At 37.3% G+C, this 18535-nt stretch overlaps 1 protein-coding gene across 2 annotated transcripts; it reads right to left on the bottom strand.

Moving 5' to 3' along the window:
- Positions 1-1959: 1959 nt before the first annotated feature.
- LOC149588888 (protein big brother-like) lies at positions 1960-18524 on the bottom strand. Of its 2 annotated transcripts, none has more exons than XM_089862017.1 (6): positions 18390-18524; positions 17738-17824; positions 17131-17226; positions 10360-10476; positions 9622-9808; positions 1960-2536 (listed from the first exon to the last, which is right to left on the bottom strand). In XM_089862017.1, exons 1-6 carry the CDS (start codon positions 18522-18524, stop codon positions 2487-2489), a joined length of 672 nt encoding a protein of 223 aa, XP_089718143.1. In that variant the 3' UTR covers positions 1960-2486. The 2 variants fall into 2 exon arrangements, with proteins under 2 accessions (XP_089718143.1, XP_089718144.1); XM_089862018.1 differs by having other exon boundaries at positions 9629-9808.
- Positions 18525-18535: the final 11 nt, after the last annotated feature.

The raw sequence follows: 18535 nt of genomic DNA, 5'->3' as shown, positions 1-18535 counted from the left end.
ATTTTATTATCATTTCTATTCTGTCCCCCGTATTTTATTGAAAGACGAGCTACTAGGGCTTTTCTCGTCCATTTTTCTTCCGATCATCGTCCCGAGGTCAGGGAGCGTACTTGATAATCCAACAGGACTCAACGCCGGTACTGCATGGGTTCAAATTTCTCCATCACGCCGTCCAAACCCCTGAGAAATGAGCATTCTCAATGTATAGTCTATTGTTACCTTGTCCGAAGATGGCCGTTTCGTGCCCACTTGTCCCTTTTCTACCGTGTATGGGCATCCCGTCTCCTCTTCTTTACGGTATCACTATGGTCCTAAACTAATGGTTGCGGTACCTCTCCCGCTGGGGTGAATGAAATATATTTATCTTGAACTCTATTTCAACGTGTTTACCGAAAGATGTTTGACTCGTTTACGTTAGCTACTACTATATGTTTACTTCGAGTAATTTACTTCTGACACAGTACCAATTAATTAACAATTAATTTTAATTGATAACTTTAAATTGAGAGAAATTTAGTTAAAACTAAATACGCGCGCTTATTCGGAATCAGAGATTATGACCCGAGATTCGCGTAAGGTTTTTTTGAACAAATCGTGACGACCGCTTTTAGTTTGGTTTTACAAAACTTCACGAAACATCACGAATACTTTGGGATAATTTGTAAGAAAACTCTAAGAAAAGGTTATCTTTCTTCGCAATTACCTAAAATTTACGACCACAAATATTGGATTTAAAAACGGAACGGAGAAAGTAAAGTAAATTAGACCTTTAAAGGGAGGGTGAAGTAGAAAATCAAATGATTTTTTATCGATTCTCCTACTAATTATAAGACCAGTCTGCATAGTGAAACATTCAGGAAATACTTCCGAATGATTTTAAAATTCAAATTAGGTTCAGATTTTAAGGATAATTTTGAAGAAGGTCCTCCGGCCAATCGCGTAACGCCCTGCCTTTTTATTAATAAAATTCTCGTGGCACGTTTCGTGTTGAATGAAATTTGTCACGAGATTTGATAAAATTGGCGCGCGACGTGATAATCGTGGCGCGAGACATGGAGCGTGCCACGAGAATTTTGTTAATAAAAAGGTAAGGCGCTACGCGATTGGCCGGAGGACCTTCTTCAAAATTATCCTTAAAATCTGAACCTAATGTGAATTTTAAAATCATTCGGAAGTATTTCCTGAATGTTTCACTATGCAGACTGGTCTTATAATTAGTAGAAGAACCGATAAAAAATCACTTGATTTTCTACTTCACCCTCCCTTTAAAGCAGTTTACCATAAATGCAGATTAAAATCAGAAATCTAGGGGTATTATTTCTCGCCAGTCTTACCTTGCTTTCGTTTAACGGTATTTTATAATACCAGTGATTGTTTTAGACAGAGCAAAGTAGGAAGGAATTTGAATACGAATTTTATTATTGGAAGCTTGGCTTATGCTCGGAAAACAAACCAGTTTTCACGCGGCGTTTAAGTTGTTAAACTGATTCGAAGTTGTTGCTGCGTATACATTTTCGTGGAGAATTTTGCAACATCGCTTAATTTAGGACTTGGTAATAAATTGAGCCTTCTTCATCGTGACGCTAAGAATTTCACACACACATCAAAGGTGTGGCGCTATTCCGCGTGGTGCATGGTGCATGCGCTTGTTTAACTTGCGCGAAAGATTCCAAATCATAACCTTTTAAACAAACGATTTTGAACTTACCCTCTCTCGGGTCAACCTAAAAGATTTAAGATTTGAACCAGCATGGTGGTATATTGTTCCGCCTTAAGGTTTCAAGAATTCCATCGCGTTTTTAACTCTACGTGATTTGTTGTATTTAAATTTTTATAAACGTTTGTCTAACCGTCTAGTATTATAAAATCAAACCCTCGTAGTAACACCAGAAGGGGATAATAGAAGAAGGATGACACTTCTGAAATATTCTTTGAGGCAAATTAATGAATTCAAATTGGTTTTCGGAATTATGTACAAAACATTTAATACATTTGAACACTTAACTGTACAGTAAGAAAGGAAAAAACTCTCATTACGAAGTATATTATCTAGAATTTAGAACCATGGGTTGAAAACTAAAATAAGGAGTCGAAATTAAGAAGGAGAAAAAATAATCATTAATAAAGGGAGTAGTTTTGTACCGTATAAATGTAAATTTTATGTTAATTTAAGTAATTACGAGAGAAATAATTAACATTTACCTGCACAATTCTAGCGTTAATTAATAATATTAATCACTGTCGTCAATTAAATAAGTCACTTCTTAATTATTATACACAAATTTATATTCCCAGTATATCGTCATCGTTAATCGTTGCCATATTTGGACATTTTAGTGTGGGAGGGGGAAAGAACAAATATTATTTCATTCCATTTTTCTATTTTCATTTTCGAAAATAATTAAAACGATTCGTTCGTATATAGTCGGGTTTAACTTTAATTAATGTTCATCACAAAGGCGCCATTTTGACGACGTCATCAATTGCTAGCGGAAGTTGAGCGATCGGGACTCAATTCCGACCCCTTCTTGTGTATCTGCAATATAACAAAAAAATACATATTTAAAAACCTAAATATTTTATAACTAATTAGCATAAAGGAAGGTTTGCGCATGCTCGGTAATGTTTTGCAGTTGTTAGAGACGCTATAACAAAAAATAATAATTTCGAAGGAGCGGTATTAAAATGGTATACGACCCGCATTCTAATTAAGTTTTAACCTATTTTATCTAATAACTTAGTTTTAACATAAATTCATAATATACGTTCCATTCATAAGTTTGTCACTGTTAAGTTAGAAACTGGAGCTTGTCATGAAGTGAATGAGGTAGGTCATAGATTCGAGGTAAAGCGAAGACGATTAGTGAGGCGCTGTCAAAGGCTTAGTAATGCGGACTAAATATGAAGATGAACTGCATGCAAAACCGCGTGTAAGCCTTGAGCATTACGTAGTATATTTAGTGTCATACTTATGGAACGTATCTTCTAAACTTATGCCTAAATGAAAATATGTTTTGTTATGTACAGCAGTCTAACCTTTCCAATCTTATTTATGTTTTTTTTTTGGGGTCAATATCGTATGAGATTCGGATCTGATTCGTCTTGGACGTTCGGTTTGGGAAAAAATAACTTTCTATCAAGATTAACTAATCCTGTCCGTTGGAAAATCGTACTTCCTTGGTTGCAACAAATAGTAAAAAAGAAAAAAATAGACCCGAAACGTTAGGCATTAAAAACAGAGATTGAATCTATAGCCTACTATAGCTATCGGTTCCGATTTGGGCCCAGTATTTCCACTCGGGATGTTTTTGGGTCCCTGTCTCTACATTCTATATGAGATTATAACTGATAAAAAGATTTGTAACGGAGCTTTTACGCATTAGTAAAATCTATACACCATTTCTAGGATATATATCCCCCATGCATACGTCTACTTTTTTATACCGGGGTATCATCCTCAATTGGACAATAGGATTCACAGCACCTGGTGCTATATACCTTTCATCATATCATTTTCCCTTCGGCTTCTTAAATCTAGTTCTACGTGATCTACAATATCATATAGTTCTTAATTTTAAAAGTAGCCCAACAACATAAATGGTTAATTAATTTAATTAATTAATAGTAGTCAAGTATAAAATGTACCTTAATTAATATAGAATTAAGTTAAATAATAATGTTCAATTAATTTTTCAATGATACTCGGCATATTCATGCATTAATCCGCACTTCATCTCGATCCAACAGATCGTAAGTTTTGGAACGAGACCCTCAATGAGAGTCCTTTATAAAATTATGTATGTCAAGTATATAACTGAATATAATACGCTCTTTAGAGTCAATATTCTTTGTTGAATTAACCCGAATACAAAAGGGGTATTAAAAAATTAGAAGTATGGATACCCTCTCTGAAACTGAAACCGACCTTCTGTCACATACTCGATCTCTCGTATATCCATCCTTGCTCTCAAAAAAGAAATTCAAAATTCGTTGCTTTGGATCATCATTCAAAAATAAAGCCGATCTAATATACCTTTTTAAAAAAAAGGTGGGTGAGCATTTTGACTATAGGTCCCCGTGCAGGTGTCGAAGGGGAATCGTGTATAGGGAACCCTTAAAAAGTAGAACCATAAGTTCATAAGATATGTTCCATTCATAAGTTTGTCACTGGTTACAAACTGGAGCTTGTCATGAAGTGACGTAGGTAGGTCATAGATGCCTGGTACGTGAGGCGCTGTCAAAGGCTTAGTATACACAGACTATATAGGAAGATTGAAGTCCTACAAAATTAACTGAAACTAGCTCGGGCTGTTAGTCTCTAGCATGACGAAGTATGGGTAGTGTACCTCTTACTTATGTTATAAACTTATGGTAGAACCCATCGGTGTCTTCTTACCTTAGGGCTAAACAGGACACCCCAATGTCACCCCTAACCCGCCTAAATACGCCTTCCCCCCCCCCCGAACCTTTTCAAAAACTCCTCTCTATTCGATCCATGAGCACCTTTATCGAAAGCGGGGACTTCTGACAAAATTTTCAATAATAGTGAAGGTTTTTTTTTTATTTTGGGAGCCTGCATGCTTGTTCAGACTACTAAATATTGAGACTGACTTTATTCTTGAAACGGTCGGGATGAGAGAGAAAAATATTTTGTCCGGCGTAGTTTCGTAAATGATGGTGGCTAAGTACTTTCCTGAATACCAATATCTGTATTTGTATGGAAGAAGAGAACTCATATCTCCAGATAATCTTCTTATGAAATTTAAGAATTTTTTTCTTTATGATTTAATCCGATTAAATATGATTGAGATTAAGTTTTTCGAGTATGGAATTATTTTTTTATATATTTGGGTATAAATCTTTCTTTCAATGACCACACAATATTTTATTAAATACAACAGAAGGTTTAAAAACCCACATCAGAGACGCCACTAAAGCAATGGCGGTGGCGCACTAGTCCCTGTTTTTAAGACCAATTAAATGCTATAATTATCATTTGTAATAAGAGATCAGTTATTTTAATTTTAATATCTTTCCTTTTATATTTAGAAAAAAGATGCCGTTCTTTTTTAAGTTATCAAAACTTTTCCTTCAAATCTGACGAAATGAAGATGTTTTTAGTAAACCCTGATAAAATTGATAACTCTCATCACTAGGAAATAAAACTCCTGTGAGAAACCCTGGCTGGATGAAAACAGGAGATAAATTTTACACCATGCAGTCTATTTTTTATCGACGTCAGTTTTATGAATACATTATCACCGAAGGAACATACTATATTTTTTTTTCAACGCCATAACACGCATACAACAAAAAAGGTTATCGGAATAGAGTAATCTGGGCGAGAAAAGCGCTTCCCGTATGGCGTTAAAGAAACTCGAGACTTTTAGTTGACACCCCCTAACGCCGATGTCCCTAAAATAGAACCCACTAAAAAATGACCCTGGTGATTGACAGTTGACGCGTGCCGACAGTGTTAAGGACGCGTTTTAAAAATATGTCGTCCGATACTTGAAAATTTTTCGTCAAACTTGTCAAACGATAAGATAACATCGTCATCGGATGTTTGATATTTCCTTTAATAACTCCATTTGTTACATCATAGAGTAAAAAAAAACCTATATAGGGATTAAGAACTTAAGCCGTAAATTACTAGAGTCACGTGTCGCGTACGGGGGACCCCGAGGTGGCGTATAACCTTGTTATACTGGGACTACAATTATATATTAGGGAAACAGTTTTCCGTTTCGGGATTTATACAGATTTTTTCTTCTCTTGGCGATCTAAGCGCGTGAAATCCCGGATTTTAATTTTGATTGTATTTCTTGTTGGGTGAAAGAATGCCACGTGACCTTAGCACGTGTCTGTCCATTTTTGAAATTCGATTCCTCGTGCGAAGGAAGGGAAAGTTTGCCTGAACCTTGACAAATTCACGATCATGCGCAGAATGATTTTGTAGATCGTTAGGATTATTGTATAATTTTTTTTACAAAGGCAACTTCTTATTATACGAATTATAGTTGCCGGATTTGACGTATATATTTTGCAACATAAGTTTATGAGATACGTTTCATAAGTATGATACTACCTAATGCTATAGAGACTTACAAGAACGACAAGCGAGAATTGAAGTTCTACACTCGGTGTTAATTTTGCAGTCCATCTTCCTATTTATTCAGTACTAAGTTTTTGACAGCGCCTCACCAGGCGTCGCTTTACCTCAAATCTATAACCTACGTCACTTCATGACAAGCTCTCAGTTACCAGTGACACACTTATGGAACATATCTTATGAACTTATGCTTATACTAGTGTGAGAATATGGACACTAACCTATAGTTCCAGGATTTTTTTTTCGCGTTTATTTAATTTTGAATTATACGACATTATTTTTCAGATTTATCGATCGGGCACACTATGAAATCGATAGCAGAAAGTGTAATGTATAGCTTATTTATTTTAAAAAATTATCGATCTGAAAAAGAGCATCTTAAAAATTCTGAATCGATCCAAGAAAGTTGTAGTCTTTCAATCGATAAATTCAGTTTCTTTCTCTAACATATGAAGAAGGGAAGCTTTGTTTCAAATTTCAAACCATGTATAAACAATAAAATTCAAAAAAAATCCCACGGTACCAGGAATTACTTCCGATTCCGAAAAGACCGCCTGTTCAAATACTTCAAAAAATTGTCAAGTGTCCTGAGAAAATTGCATATGTTTCTTTTTTAACACCGACAAAGTATACGTATACATTTTTGTCGCTTTTTCCTCGCAAATTTAACATTTTTCGCAACGTATTAAAGAGAAATATGCAAACATTTAAAGGCACTTAAAATTTTGTCAACTTGAAATGTTCCCACGCGCCTAATGCATTTTAATTGACCCGTAAGTTTAATAAAATTGGGGTTTTTCCGTGTAAAATCTGATGTAGTAGAAATATATTTCTACAATATCCCCCAGGCTTGTTAAGATTTTTTGGTAGGGGGTTTCAAACCCCGCTAAGTGTACGGGGGTTCCGCCGAGAGGGGGACACGTCACGTGATTCATCAGCTTGATGGACCCGCTAACGTTTTTGGGGATTTACTCCGGAAAAAAATCTGCAATATGGAATCTAAGGGGCTTAAGAGTTGCTCTCGTATCTCGACACGTGACCTTTATGTACTTTCCTTGATAGAAATTGATATATTTGTGACAAAAATGTTTTATTTCTGACAAAAAAAAAAATGGAAATTAGAAAGTTTCATTTCCAATATGGTGGGAAACACTTGAACTATAGTCGAATATACAGGGTGTTTGTGAAAAGTCCATCAATAATGAAAGGGCGTATTTATTGGGCCATTTTGAGTCGAAAATGTTCTATGACATTTTGCCGTCCGAGCCACCGTTTTCGAGTTATGATTTGAATATTTTAGGGATGACCCCTTCATTAAATTAGCGCTGTCTTTCAATTTCTTAATTAAATTTAAGGGGTCATCCGTAAATTACTCCAATCATAACTTGAAAACAGTGGCCCGAACGGAAAAATGTCATAGAACATTTTCGACTCAAAATGGCCCAATAAATACGCCCTTTCATTATTGATGGACCTTTCACAAACACCCTGTAGATTGATATTAACATAAGTATAACAGTTAATCCTAATCAAAAATTCAATGTCATTACTACGTGACACATGACCTTGAAAACATCTCTAAATTTGATATTTATTACGTAGAAATCAGCAGCAGTTTTAGATTTAGGCAACCATTTAAGATTTATGTCAGTTTACTGTCTTCTACTTTAATAATATCAAGACTGAATCATCTTCGAGCGAGCCGAGTACATTTTTGGCTATACTGGTATAATTTCAATTATTAATATAAATTCTTTTAAATTAAGTTACGAAATATAATTCATTTATTTCTCGGAAATTAATTTGTAAAGCCTAGCTGTTCTTTTCATCAAATGAACACGCAGTTCCCCGGAAGTTTATAATTAGTGGCATAGTGTCTGGAGTTTTTTATCAAATACATATGAGCAATGATTTCCTGTACGCTATTAGGCCCAATCCTCTCAGAGTTTTTAATTCCAAAAAGGCGCCAATTGGCTACCGCTATTTAAACCCTCACTCTTCAGCTCGTGAGCGCGTAATAGTCGAGAGAGGAGATACCGAGGATCAAATTCTTCAAGATGACACATAAAATCATAACGCGTTGGCCTTTGCTCCTAATGATTTCTTGGCTCGCGATTAGAGGCGACAATATGGTGGGCGATTCCTCAAAAAAATAAATAAAATGACACGCTTTTGTTCAGCTAGGGCTCGCGTCAGAAAGATGAGACGCGCGTTTAGGGGAGCGTCTTGTTACGACATATTTTGCAAGAAAAATTATTGTTTATTAGGCCTAGAAGATTAATAACTGTAGTGTGTGTAATAAGGGATGAATAATCTAAGTGTGACGAAGATCTCCCGGGAATTATATGTTACAACTTCCGGTAAAATCATTTTGCTTAACTCGCTACGGAAATCAGAAAATCATAAAGATTTTAATATTTAAAAAAATGTTGCGTTAATTTGGTAAATTTTGGAGCCCTATTCTAAGGTTGTGGAAAACACTGTGTTCATAATATTAGGTTGCAAAGAATTACGTATAATTTAACACCTGCAGGGGCTGAGCAAAATCAAATACCCTGCATCCACACAATTCCTAACTTGACCAAATAGAATTTATACTTTAAAATAAAATTGACGTCAGCTTGTCACTCTTAAAGTTGTCGAAGGGGTCACTGTAAATCTCCTTTAACCCCCTCAGGGTCCTTATTACGAGAACACCCCTTGTATTATTGTTATTTCCCCTTTTTTATCCTGACCTCCCCGCGAGTTCCCGTTATACTTCTTCTTCTGGGTGCGGGGTGCAGGGGTGCGTGGCGCAATAGGACCAGGAGTTAGTTCACCGGGAGTCCATCTAACGCGTTAGCCATCTGGTAGCGTTTTTTTGGCGGAAGCCCCTGGCTGGCAATGAGGATTATCCTTTCTAGGGCGTCAAATCCGCTATCTTTCCCTTTTGTTCCCTCTTAAAAGCCGATTCTAGCTTTGACGTAGCACGGTATATATGCTCCGAGGTATGGGCAGCCCATTCAATATATACAAGGCGCCCAGCCTCATCCATCGTTTTTTAAGCCGACTCTTCTTTCTAGCCTATTATCTCTCGCTCGACGCCTGAGCTAGATGGGATTAAGAAATCCTCCTCTACCATTTTCCATTGAAATTGTATAAATACCCAGGGATATATCCTCCACTTCATTCTTAAATAAAAACGAACTCTTATAGCTTCCCTATTGCCTTTGGCTCTCTTATAAAATACCCATCAGGTGTTTTAACTCTCATGGATTTTTCAAAAATGATCAGAAATTAGAAAGATGTAAGTTCGCTTCTTAACATATGTTGTTATTTACACGTAATATTATCATAAGCATCTATTTCAAACACTCTAATTCATTAACAGTAAAAAAACAACGACAAAAGAAATGATTATCTGCCTGCGTATTATCCGGCATCGCATCACCAGATTGTATAATGGCATGCGCATGCAGAAAGCAATATAAAACGGGTAAAAATAAAAATAAAGAAAAGATAAGTCTCACCTCTCACCTGCAAGTGCGATAGTTGATGGTGTTGGTGTTGATGGTGTTGATGCGTGTGAGAATGGAGTCGTTGCAGGGCTTCCGCTTGCCTTTCTTGCTGCGCTCTGTATTGCCTTTGTTTCTCTTCAAAATCTCGCAGCCTCTGGTTATATCTCTCCACTTGCTCTCGCATCAAAGCGTCTTCCAACTGGAAATAGAAACGCCAAATATTATTTTAGGAACGACTCTTTCTTAGTCATATATTAGCATTGAATTTCATTTTATTACTTAAATCTAAGGAGCTGTCCTTAAAACACTCCATCATAACTTGTAAAAGGTGACGCTAACAGTTTCGACTCAAAATTACCCATAGAACGCGCTAAATTAAAAATTAATCTCATTTAGTTCTACCAGTAAAAAATTACTAATATATTTGAGTTATTGCAGTGCAGCTCGTATCCAGGGGCTGAGCGAACTATGTATTTTCTATGAGCCCCTGTAGAAGTACCCCTTACGTAGTACACCATTTTGGACAAGATTAAATTATTTTTAAAATTATTTTCCCGCTATAAACTTATTTAATTAAGTTGATTTAAAGAATTTCTCCTATTGAGGATAGAAAATCGACATGTAAGATGTAATTTTCACGACGAATATAGCTGCGTATATTTAACATACTTCGACTGAATAATTCCACAATACGGATAATGCCGATCAATAACGTTAAGAGAATCTTTTAGAATTAAAATGATTGCTTACCCTCGCTCTATCTTCGTCATACTCTAGGCAACCAACACCGTCCAACCTTTCGATATCCATCCATCCTCGCCACCTGACGCAAACTCCGTTCATAATGAAACAAGATTTAATGTGGACCTGCGATTAAAATGAAGCGCAATTATAAATATTGAATCGGACTTTTCAATCGAATGAAGTACCAGATGGATAAATATGATAATTTTCAAATCTTTCAAAGCGCGACAAGCTCACGTCATATTTTATAATAATGTTTCGACGTAGATAAAGTTTACCCTAGGGGCTTGGGTCATTAAATCCACGCTACGTGATGAAGGACTTGTGCCCGGGTGTTCGAGAGGCATACGGGGGTAGAGTGGGCGCGTCTCTAAAGCATGAAGCTCTCTTCCACGATCGCGATGACCTCTCTATGTTTATTTGACCTTTTCACTGATTTTCGGGGCAGGCAGTATAGCTATTGTCAATGATTCTTTTTTTCATTCAACGCGTGACTGAATAAGCTGCTATGGACACTTCCTATATCCTATTATGTCTAGAAGTGTCAATTTCAACTTGTTAATCTCAAATGTAAACAGTTTTATTGTGAATTCAGCATTATGAATATGTTGGTATATGGTCGCAAACATGAAAGAGATTTCCCTTTGAGTTTAAACATTCTAGGCCTAGAGTTTATCTAAAATCTGACCCCAGTGTAAATGAAGCTCTGCAGGTTGATGTAGGTATCATGGCATCGTTGGAAAGATTGAATGAGTTATTTTTTCGCTAATGGGAAAAGGTGGAAAATAGGCCTTCCTCTATTGAGTTAAATTACTCCAGTTTAATCAATATAGCAGTTTATTGCGATACACGTAATGATGGGAATGACGATGACCCTAATCATGCACAGGAGAAGCTGTTTGTCTATATCTTACGAAAATGGCTCAGGATAGGAGAGGGTGATATGCCGAGAAAGGAAAGTGGAAGGCGGGGGGGGGGGGTTAGAATTGGATGGAAACATCCATAAGAGAAGAGAAAACCAAACTTTGGGTCTGCGTCTGAGCGGCTCGGTTGCCCTTGGAAACAGCCAAAATACTCAATACTCGAACCGAGAGTTAGGCCTAGCTGCGACCGTAGAAGCTTCCACGGTACATTCTTAAAGGCATTCGCTCCTCTTCTCCCCGCATCCCAGGCCACCCTTCCCTCAAAGTCTCTCCCGCACCCTGGCCAAATCCGCCTGCCCGCCACCAAAGAACGGGGGACCAACCCCCGAACCGTTATATACATTTTGGGGTGTACTTTGGTGCGACGTAACCCGCAAGAATCGATCCATCCGCGGAGGCTGCTTCCCATTTCTCCTAGCTTTGGGAGACGCGAGAGACTCTTATCCAATCCACATTCGAATATCAACCCGAGGGGGTCAAACTTGGCTTTTCCCCCTCCTTAAAAGACCACTCCCACAATCCCCCCTCCAGGCACCCCTGTCTCTTAAACTCCTAGCTATTGCACGCAGCCTGATCTATATTTTTAATACAGCACCCATGCATTGCATGCGAGCTCTTGGCTTTTGTAACGATCAACCGGTCGATATCCAAGATATATAGCTCTGTCCTCTATAAAAGTGTACTCTCCATGCCATTCCCGCTCTACGGTTGCGTCTACTCCCCTATAAATATTTCTCCCTTTTTTTACTAACCCCCTTTTCTGATAAAAACGCCTGTGTTCAACTTAACTCAGATAATGCGTATGACGTTAATGATTATAAATATCACAAATTTATGCTATAAAGCATGGAAAAGGCAAAGGAGAAGATTGGAATAATCTGAGAATAATTTCAAATCAGGGAGAAAAACCTAGGAGAACTCGTGGAGTTTCGGCTTTGCGAAGTTGAGGAGAAATTCGGCGTTGCAAGTAAGACCGGAGAAGGGTATACTGCATCTGAAAGTGGGCATTTCAGAAAGCCAGAGAAGACAGAGGAGTTTGAAAGTTCAGTTGGAGAGGCTAGAATGCCACGGAATTTGGAGGGACCTTAAAAGAATCAGCAGAGGGTCAAGAGAGCTTTGGTCAAGGAGACATGTTATGGAATATTTATAATGTTAAACTCTTGGATAAAATGAGCAAAGGCGATTCAAAAGTTGAGGGGAATCTTCTCTTTAAAGTGCGTTGCAGTACAACCTTCATTGGCTTACACAACTTGAACAGAGTGTATACGCATATAAGTAGAGACAATACGGCCCCTGACTCTCCATTATTTCCACTTTATAATACTCTGAAAGGTCGTAGGGGCGCCGCGTGACTACGAGATATACGGTGTAGGGCCCGAAAAGGGGCTGGAAAGAAGCTGATACGCTTGAACGGGGGCTTGATCCCTCTTAACCCCCTTTGACCTCCCTGATAGCATTTGTTGCCTTGCCTGCCCCTGCAGCCTTTTGATCTCTTTCCGATTTGCCTGATTTTCCCGTATAAGACCTTTTTTTTCTTCCCATTTAAATTAGGTTCTGGGTATGACAAAACTAGCCCTCAATATTTCACTTTTTCTACATACGTAATAATAAGTCACTATGGCCACGTTTTTGGCCCTAGTTTCTCACGCCATACTGCGTTACAAAACACGTTTTGTCGCTATGGAAATATTCGGATTAACGTATCAAGGCCTTCGATACGTCATAGTTTAAAAATGCTGGTGAAATAGTAAATTAAGAAGGCTTTTCCTTATGCGAAATTAATGCCATTTATTTGTAAGGAATTTTGTAATTAAACGAGTTTTTTCCTTATTCAATAACGTTGAGGTTAAATTTCAAAATACCTACGATTGCAATTTCCACGTGCTTTGTGTCGTAAGGGGTTTTAGGTAACCATATATACTCATTTGCCAGCTTAACGAGAATCTATGACGCTTAATCTATGTCACTTCGTGACAAGATCTCTCAGTAACCATTGACAAACTTATGGAACGTATCTTATGAACTTATGTTATAATTATAATTCTCTTATACGCACCAAATAAATTAATAAATACGATAGTCATAACATTTCGAAGCCAAAGTTCAACTCGGATAAAATTCGAGGGGCAAACTACTCTGTTAATTTCTCGAATCTTCCATATTGTTTAACACCGAATTTCTGAAGTATTTAACGTACCCCTTCCATGTAAATGTTATATCATTAATATGTATCTCTGAATTTCGCTCGCGAAGATAATCTCAAACACGGTAGACGAAAGCATTTACGTACGTCAAATCGAAAGACCTTGGCCTTCAAAACTTAATAAATATTCGCTTATTTAGTTGAAAATATTGATATTAGCGTGCACGCGCTAGCTCTGAGCTTATCAAGTGAAAGTATGATGACGCGCCGTGTCATACGCGCCTGCTTAAACGGGAAAGAAGGGTTAAATTGAAAGGATGCTGTCAAAAACAATTGCTTAACATATTCTATAACCTTACAGGATCGCTATTGAAGGGGTTAAAATATAATAGAAACGTTATTTGATATTTTTCCATGGGTTTAAAGGATTGAATCACTTGACCAATTTTGTTGTCATATACACGCTCTAAACTGTTTCAATCATTAATTAAGTAACCATTTAATGTCGAAAATATAGTTATTTCACGTTTGTTTGCCTTTGAAACTCAATATTCCAAAAATGTTCAGATATTATTTATGTTTAGCCGCTATGTCTCAGACTTTAAAAAAATACTTCATTTTACAAGTTTTGAATGAAATTTTTTTCTGAGTACATAATTAGATATTTAGCTAGTATAATTAGTAACGCGGTCGTATTATTTACTTATGTTTCATTAATTATTTTAAATGTTTTTGTCACTGCATTGTGAGTAAGGGTTGACTGTAGCCACCAAAGTGCACCATGTAATTACGCGACGTACACTGAGCATCCATGCATGGAGGTTCAAATTCGATACGGGCAATGCGAATAACTTTTGACTTGATTTATTTTTTTTAGTTCTTTTCTTAATGTTCTTGAAACGAGAGCGGAATATGAATTCGGTGATTTCATCTTAGTTTCACCAAAAATTTGGAATCTTCGATGAACGGGAGAACTTTATTTGGCAGCGCCACGCGTGACTTCTCGTAGTAATTAATGTAATTAAAGTTCTCGCGAGTAAAAACAATGAAAAATGCGCTCTCTTTAATATAAATCGTTCCAATTGGTTAATTTCTATCGCCCCAAGGAACTTATTACCTAAGTATTTCCTGTCAACTCGTGTCAAGTTTAGGCCTATTTCTGTTCAATATGCTCTCAACGGTGAAACATTCTACTTAGCAAATTCACTTAAATTTGCTTTAAAATTTAGGAAATACCACGTAGGCTAATGAATGTATAAGAAATTCTTACCCCCGAAGGCCAAAAGGCCACGTATTTCTATCAGTAAAAGTTTACGACTCGTTGAAGCCCCACCATAACCGTATAGTAGCCACGTGTCTTATCTTTTTGGGGCTCGTGTTTGGCGCACTTTTGAAATCTTCTTCGGCCAAGATCAAAGAATCGCGAGGTTAAGGGGTGGATTTCACGGTTGGGACTATAGCTATATAGGCCTTGTTTACGGAGGCTTGAAGTATAAAGCGAGTTGGGTGCAGCAGCAACAACAATGACCCCCAAAAATAGCCGTGTAAGTGGCCATCCCCGGCGGCCAGGGCGAAAGAAAACTAGTTCAAAATCTTTTCAGATCAATTTTCGCCTGGTCATAAAGTCAGCTTTTTCTTTTATTTTTGCTTCTTCTCTAGCGGGTCGTAAAAGTTAAATATTTTTGAGTACATTTTAGTAGTCCCTCAGTGGTGGATGCGTTTTTACCGAACGTTTAAACTTAGAGGGTGAGTTACCAATATGTGGTACCAGAATATTGAAGTCCATTTCACGAAGTGTACGTATTTAAGCGCTGTACGCCTTCTCTGTTTAGCTAATTTTCTCGATCTGTATTGGTGGCATTTACTTACAACGTTTTTCTTAATTTGCAATGCTCCGATTTGCTCAAGAAGCAGTTGCAACAGCCCAAAGGGAAACCCCATTAGTTTTACTTCATGCAATGGACTCGAGGCGGTACTATAATGGAACACCAAGTTGGAAAAGCAACTATAGTTTCGCGGCAATAAACCAATAAATCAGAATGACTCTGATGTCTTTATTTTGTCCGCGTATCGACGGGTCAGAGTTCTAGCTTTTTGGGTTTCAGAGGTTGTAATACCATTGTTACTTTGGTTTAACCTTGAAACTCAGTTAAAATAACTTTACTGCATGGTAATGGTTCGTAGATCTGTTTGAAAGGCTATTTCAAGAAAACTGTCATATTTTACCCAGGACTACTGTAATTTTACTTTAATACTTTGACCTTACAACTGGGGGAGGAGTCACAATGTGGCAGCTAATTTTCACGACCATATTGGTGGATTGAATGTAAGAGGATAGCTGAAACCCAGCAACCAACATGGCTGCATGCCAATTAAGTCTCTATATCTATCAATATTTTAAGCTAAAAATGTTTCTTAAACTCTCACGGATATTATGTTCTTTTATTGGCTTGTAATAATATAATTAATTTAATATTGAAGTATACTTGAATTCAACCGAATCTCCATTCCTCCTATCTTTGACACCGTATACCTCAAATAATAATCATAAACACTATAATTCTATACTGTATACGCATGTACAACTATAATTTTGTTCAACCTGTCGTAAAAAAGAAGCGTATCCGTATCAATTGTCGTACTCATAAAGCCGAGACCGAACTAACTTCTTACGTAGCTATAATAACTATACAAAATGAACCCTAATTGTAAAAGATAACTACGCTTTTGTAATGTTTAAAGGGAGCTATATAACTACACAGCCATAGAAAATTAGGACCCTCCTAATTACGAAGGCAATTGTTTTTCGAGGGTGAGAATTCACGAAGGCGTAACGCGCGCGCATGCAGCACCTTGCTGTATTACCAGCCCGTAATTTTATACTCCGAAAATGAATGGCTATATAAAAATGATCTACCTTACTGAAGAAATATCTTAATTCGAAGTATATGAAAGCTACCTTTACTGAAACCTAATCTTCGCGCGTCTTGAATCATCCAATTATATTATTCTATGGGACTTTAATCTTTATAGGTTCCCCTCAGTCGAGTGTTTTACTTGTAACTTGGTAATTACTAATTGCATAGAATCATAAGTGAATCATATTACACTTCTGATAGAATTGATTATGGAATTTACAGGGAATAAAATGAAGTCTTCGGGTTAATCCACATCTATTCAGCATCATTTGGAAGGTTATAAAAGAGCCAAGAGAGGTGGCGTAATTCGGCGAACATAATCGTAGTTCATGCTTCGAAATCGTGCGCGAGCTGCCTTCGATAATTGCGCTACATCGCGAGGCGAGCCGTGATAGTCTAGGCCTATAGGCTTACGCTATAGCGAGTTTTCATCCCCGCTCAGGTGCGCTTATAATTTACGCTCATACTGAAAGAAAAAGGATGGAGACTTCCGGAGCAGTTCGTTCCCCCCCCCCCTTGTACAAATTCTTAATTGGTCACAGCGCATTGACCACCTATAAGTTTGGTATAAACAGGTATGTCTAGCAACAGTTGACGAAAAAATCAACACTATGTTAATTTGCATTATTAAGGTCTACCGATTGTTGACCAGCTGCAAAACCAAATGGATTCTCCGCAATTTAACTTTTTATTTATTTACCCTGTCTGACATTGTTTTTACACGAGTTTATGTTTGTTTTTCTTTGTTTCATTACAGTTAATTAATTTCGAAGTAGAAAATAAATGCGCTTACCTTTCCCTGTTCTCTATCGAAATCACAACCTTCGCTGTAGCCGTTACTGCATGGACCGAATATTAACTGCAAGTTGGTTCCCGTGGCCACAAACGCCTGCAAATATATCAAACCGAAATCAATTGGTTTCATTTATTAATGTTTCTATGGTTTAATTGAGCAAACGGACTACAAGATTACATAATGGTATGTGAGATTTAAAATTTTGTAAAGTAGATAACCTTTTGTATAATATTGTCCTGAATTATCTCTTTTTTAAATATGATAGTTTTTAGCGGTGATATTCCCTTTACTGCCTTGTTGTCGGATTTTTATTTAAAAAAAAAAAACCCAGAAAATTGTGGCAGTATTTTTCCCCTGCAGTATTGTTTAAGCATAATTGTTTGCTTGTATAAAACAAGATTTGGTAGTCTTAATTTTCAGGAATTGGTTTATTGTTTAAATTAATTATTTGCTATTTCCCCGACTTAAGTACTACTTCCTGCGTTATTGCGGCTAATCTAGATGTTTAGCGGAAGTTTATTTAAGAGGATCATTGCCGCTTTCAAGTATATTATGAAACCGCGCTATTCGGCGTGGTTTTCTTTATATATGAAAATTGTCTTACCACTTCCGTGTGTCCTTCCCGACATGCATTTTGAAATCGCATTTGTCTTTCCTCCAAAGGTCGGTCCCGGAATCCGGTATACCGCACCTTTAAATAGAATTTGAAAGAGTTATATACGTGGCTAAAATTGTCAGTTATGACACGTGTGGTTAGTTTTGAACACCATCTTGATTCCAAAATCATGGCTCACGCGGTTTAAGCCTAGATTTATAATATAGGGTTGCGGTTAAGGATACGGGTCTTATCTAAAATTGGAATTCAGTGTATTACTGTGGTTCATAAATAGTTTTATTTTGGAATTAACGCTATTCATTGTGGTTAAAACTAAATAGTTGCCTAGACTGAGTTGATGCGGTTAAGTCTATGCCTTATAGAGTGCTGTCTTTGGTGTGGTTAAAGTTAGGGTTGCGTTAGACCGTCTTTAGCGTAGTTCAAAGTGTCAAAGCTGCGTGGTTCAGAGATGGGGTTGGTCTAAAGCAATATCGGTTTTCACGAGTGAAGCCATCAGTATGGCAAGTGATGATATATCAATCCTAAACTTTTGTTACATTCTCTGACCAACTCAGGTTTGGTACATGTCTATCCAAGCTCGTGAGTTGTGACGGCTATCTTAAGTCCACGTTTATTTATATGAAAGAAGGTTGTATCTTACCTCACTTTCGCGACTGAGTCTCCTGAAGAGTTCGTCGGATTCGAACTTTGCTTTTTGATCGGTGACCACACGCGGCATCTTAAAGATGAACCGCGGCAGCTGCTCGTAGATGCTTGGCGTCTCGAAGGGCAGCATGTTCGGCACCG

This window comes from Phalangium opilio, unplaced genomic scaffold, assembly GCF_054372755.1.
Source record: "Phalangium opilio isolate 3A_F unplaced genomic scaffold, DU_Popi_V2 ptg000528l_1, whole genome shotgun sequence".
In the NCBI taxonomy this organism is placed as follows: domain Eukaryota; kingdom Metazoa; phylum Arthropoda; class Arachnida; order Opiliones; family Phalangiidae; genus Phalangium; species Phalangium opilio.
This window is presented reverse-complemented; position numbering and strand designations above follow the sequence as displayed.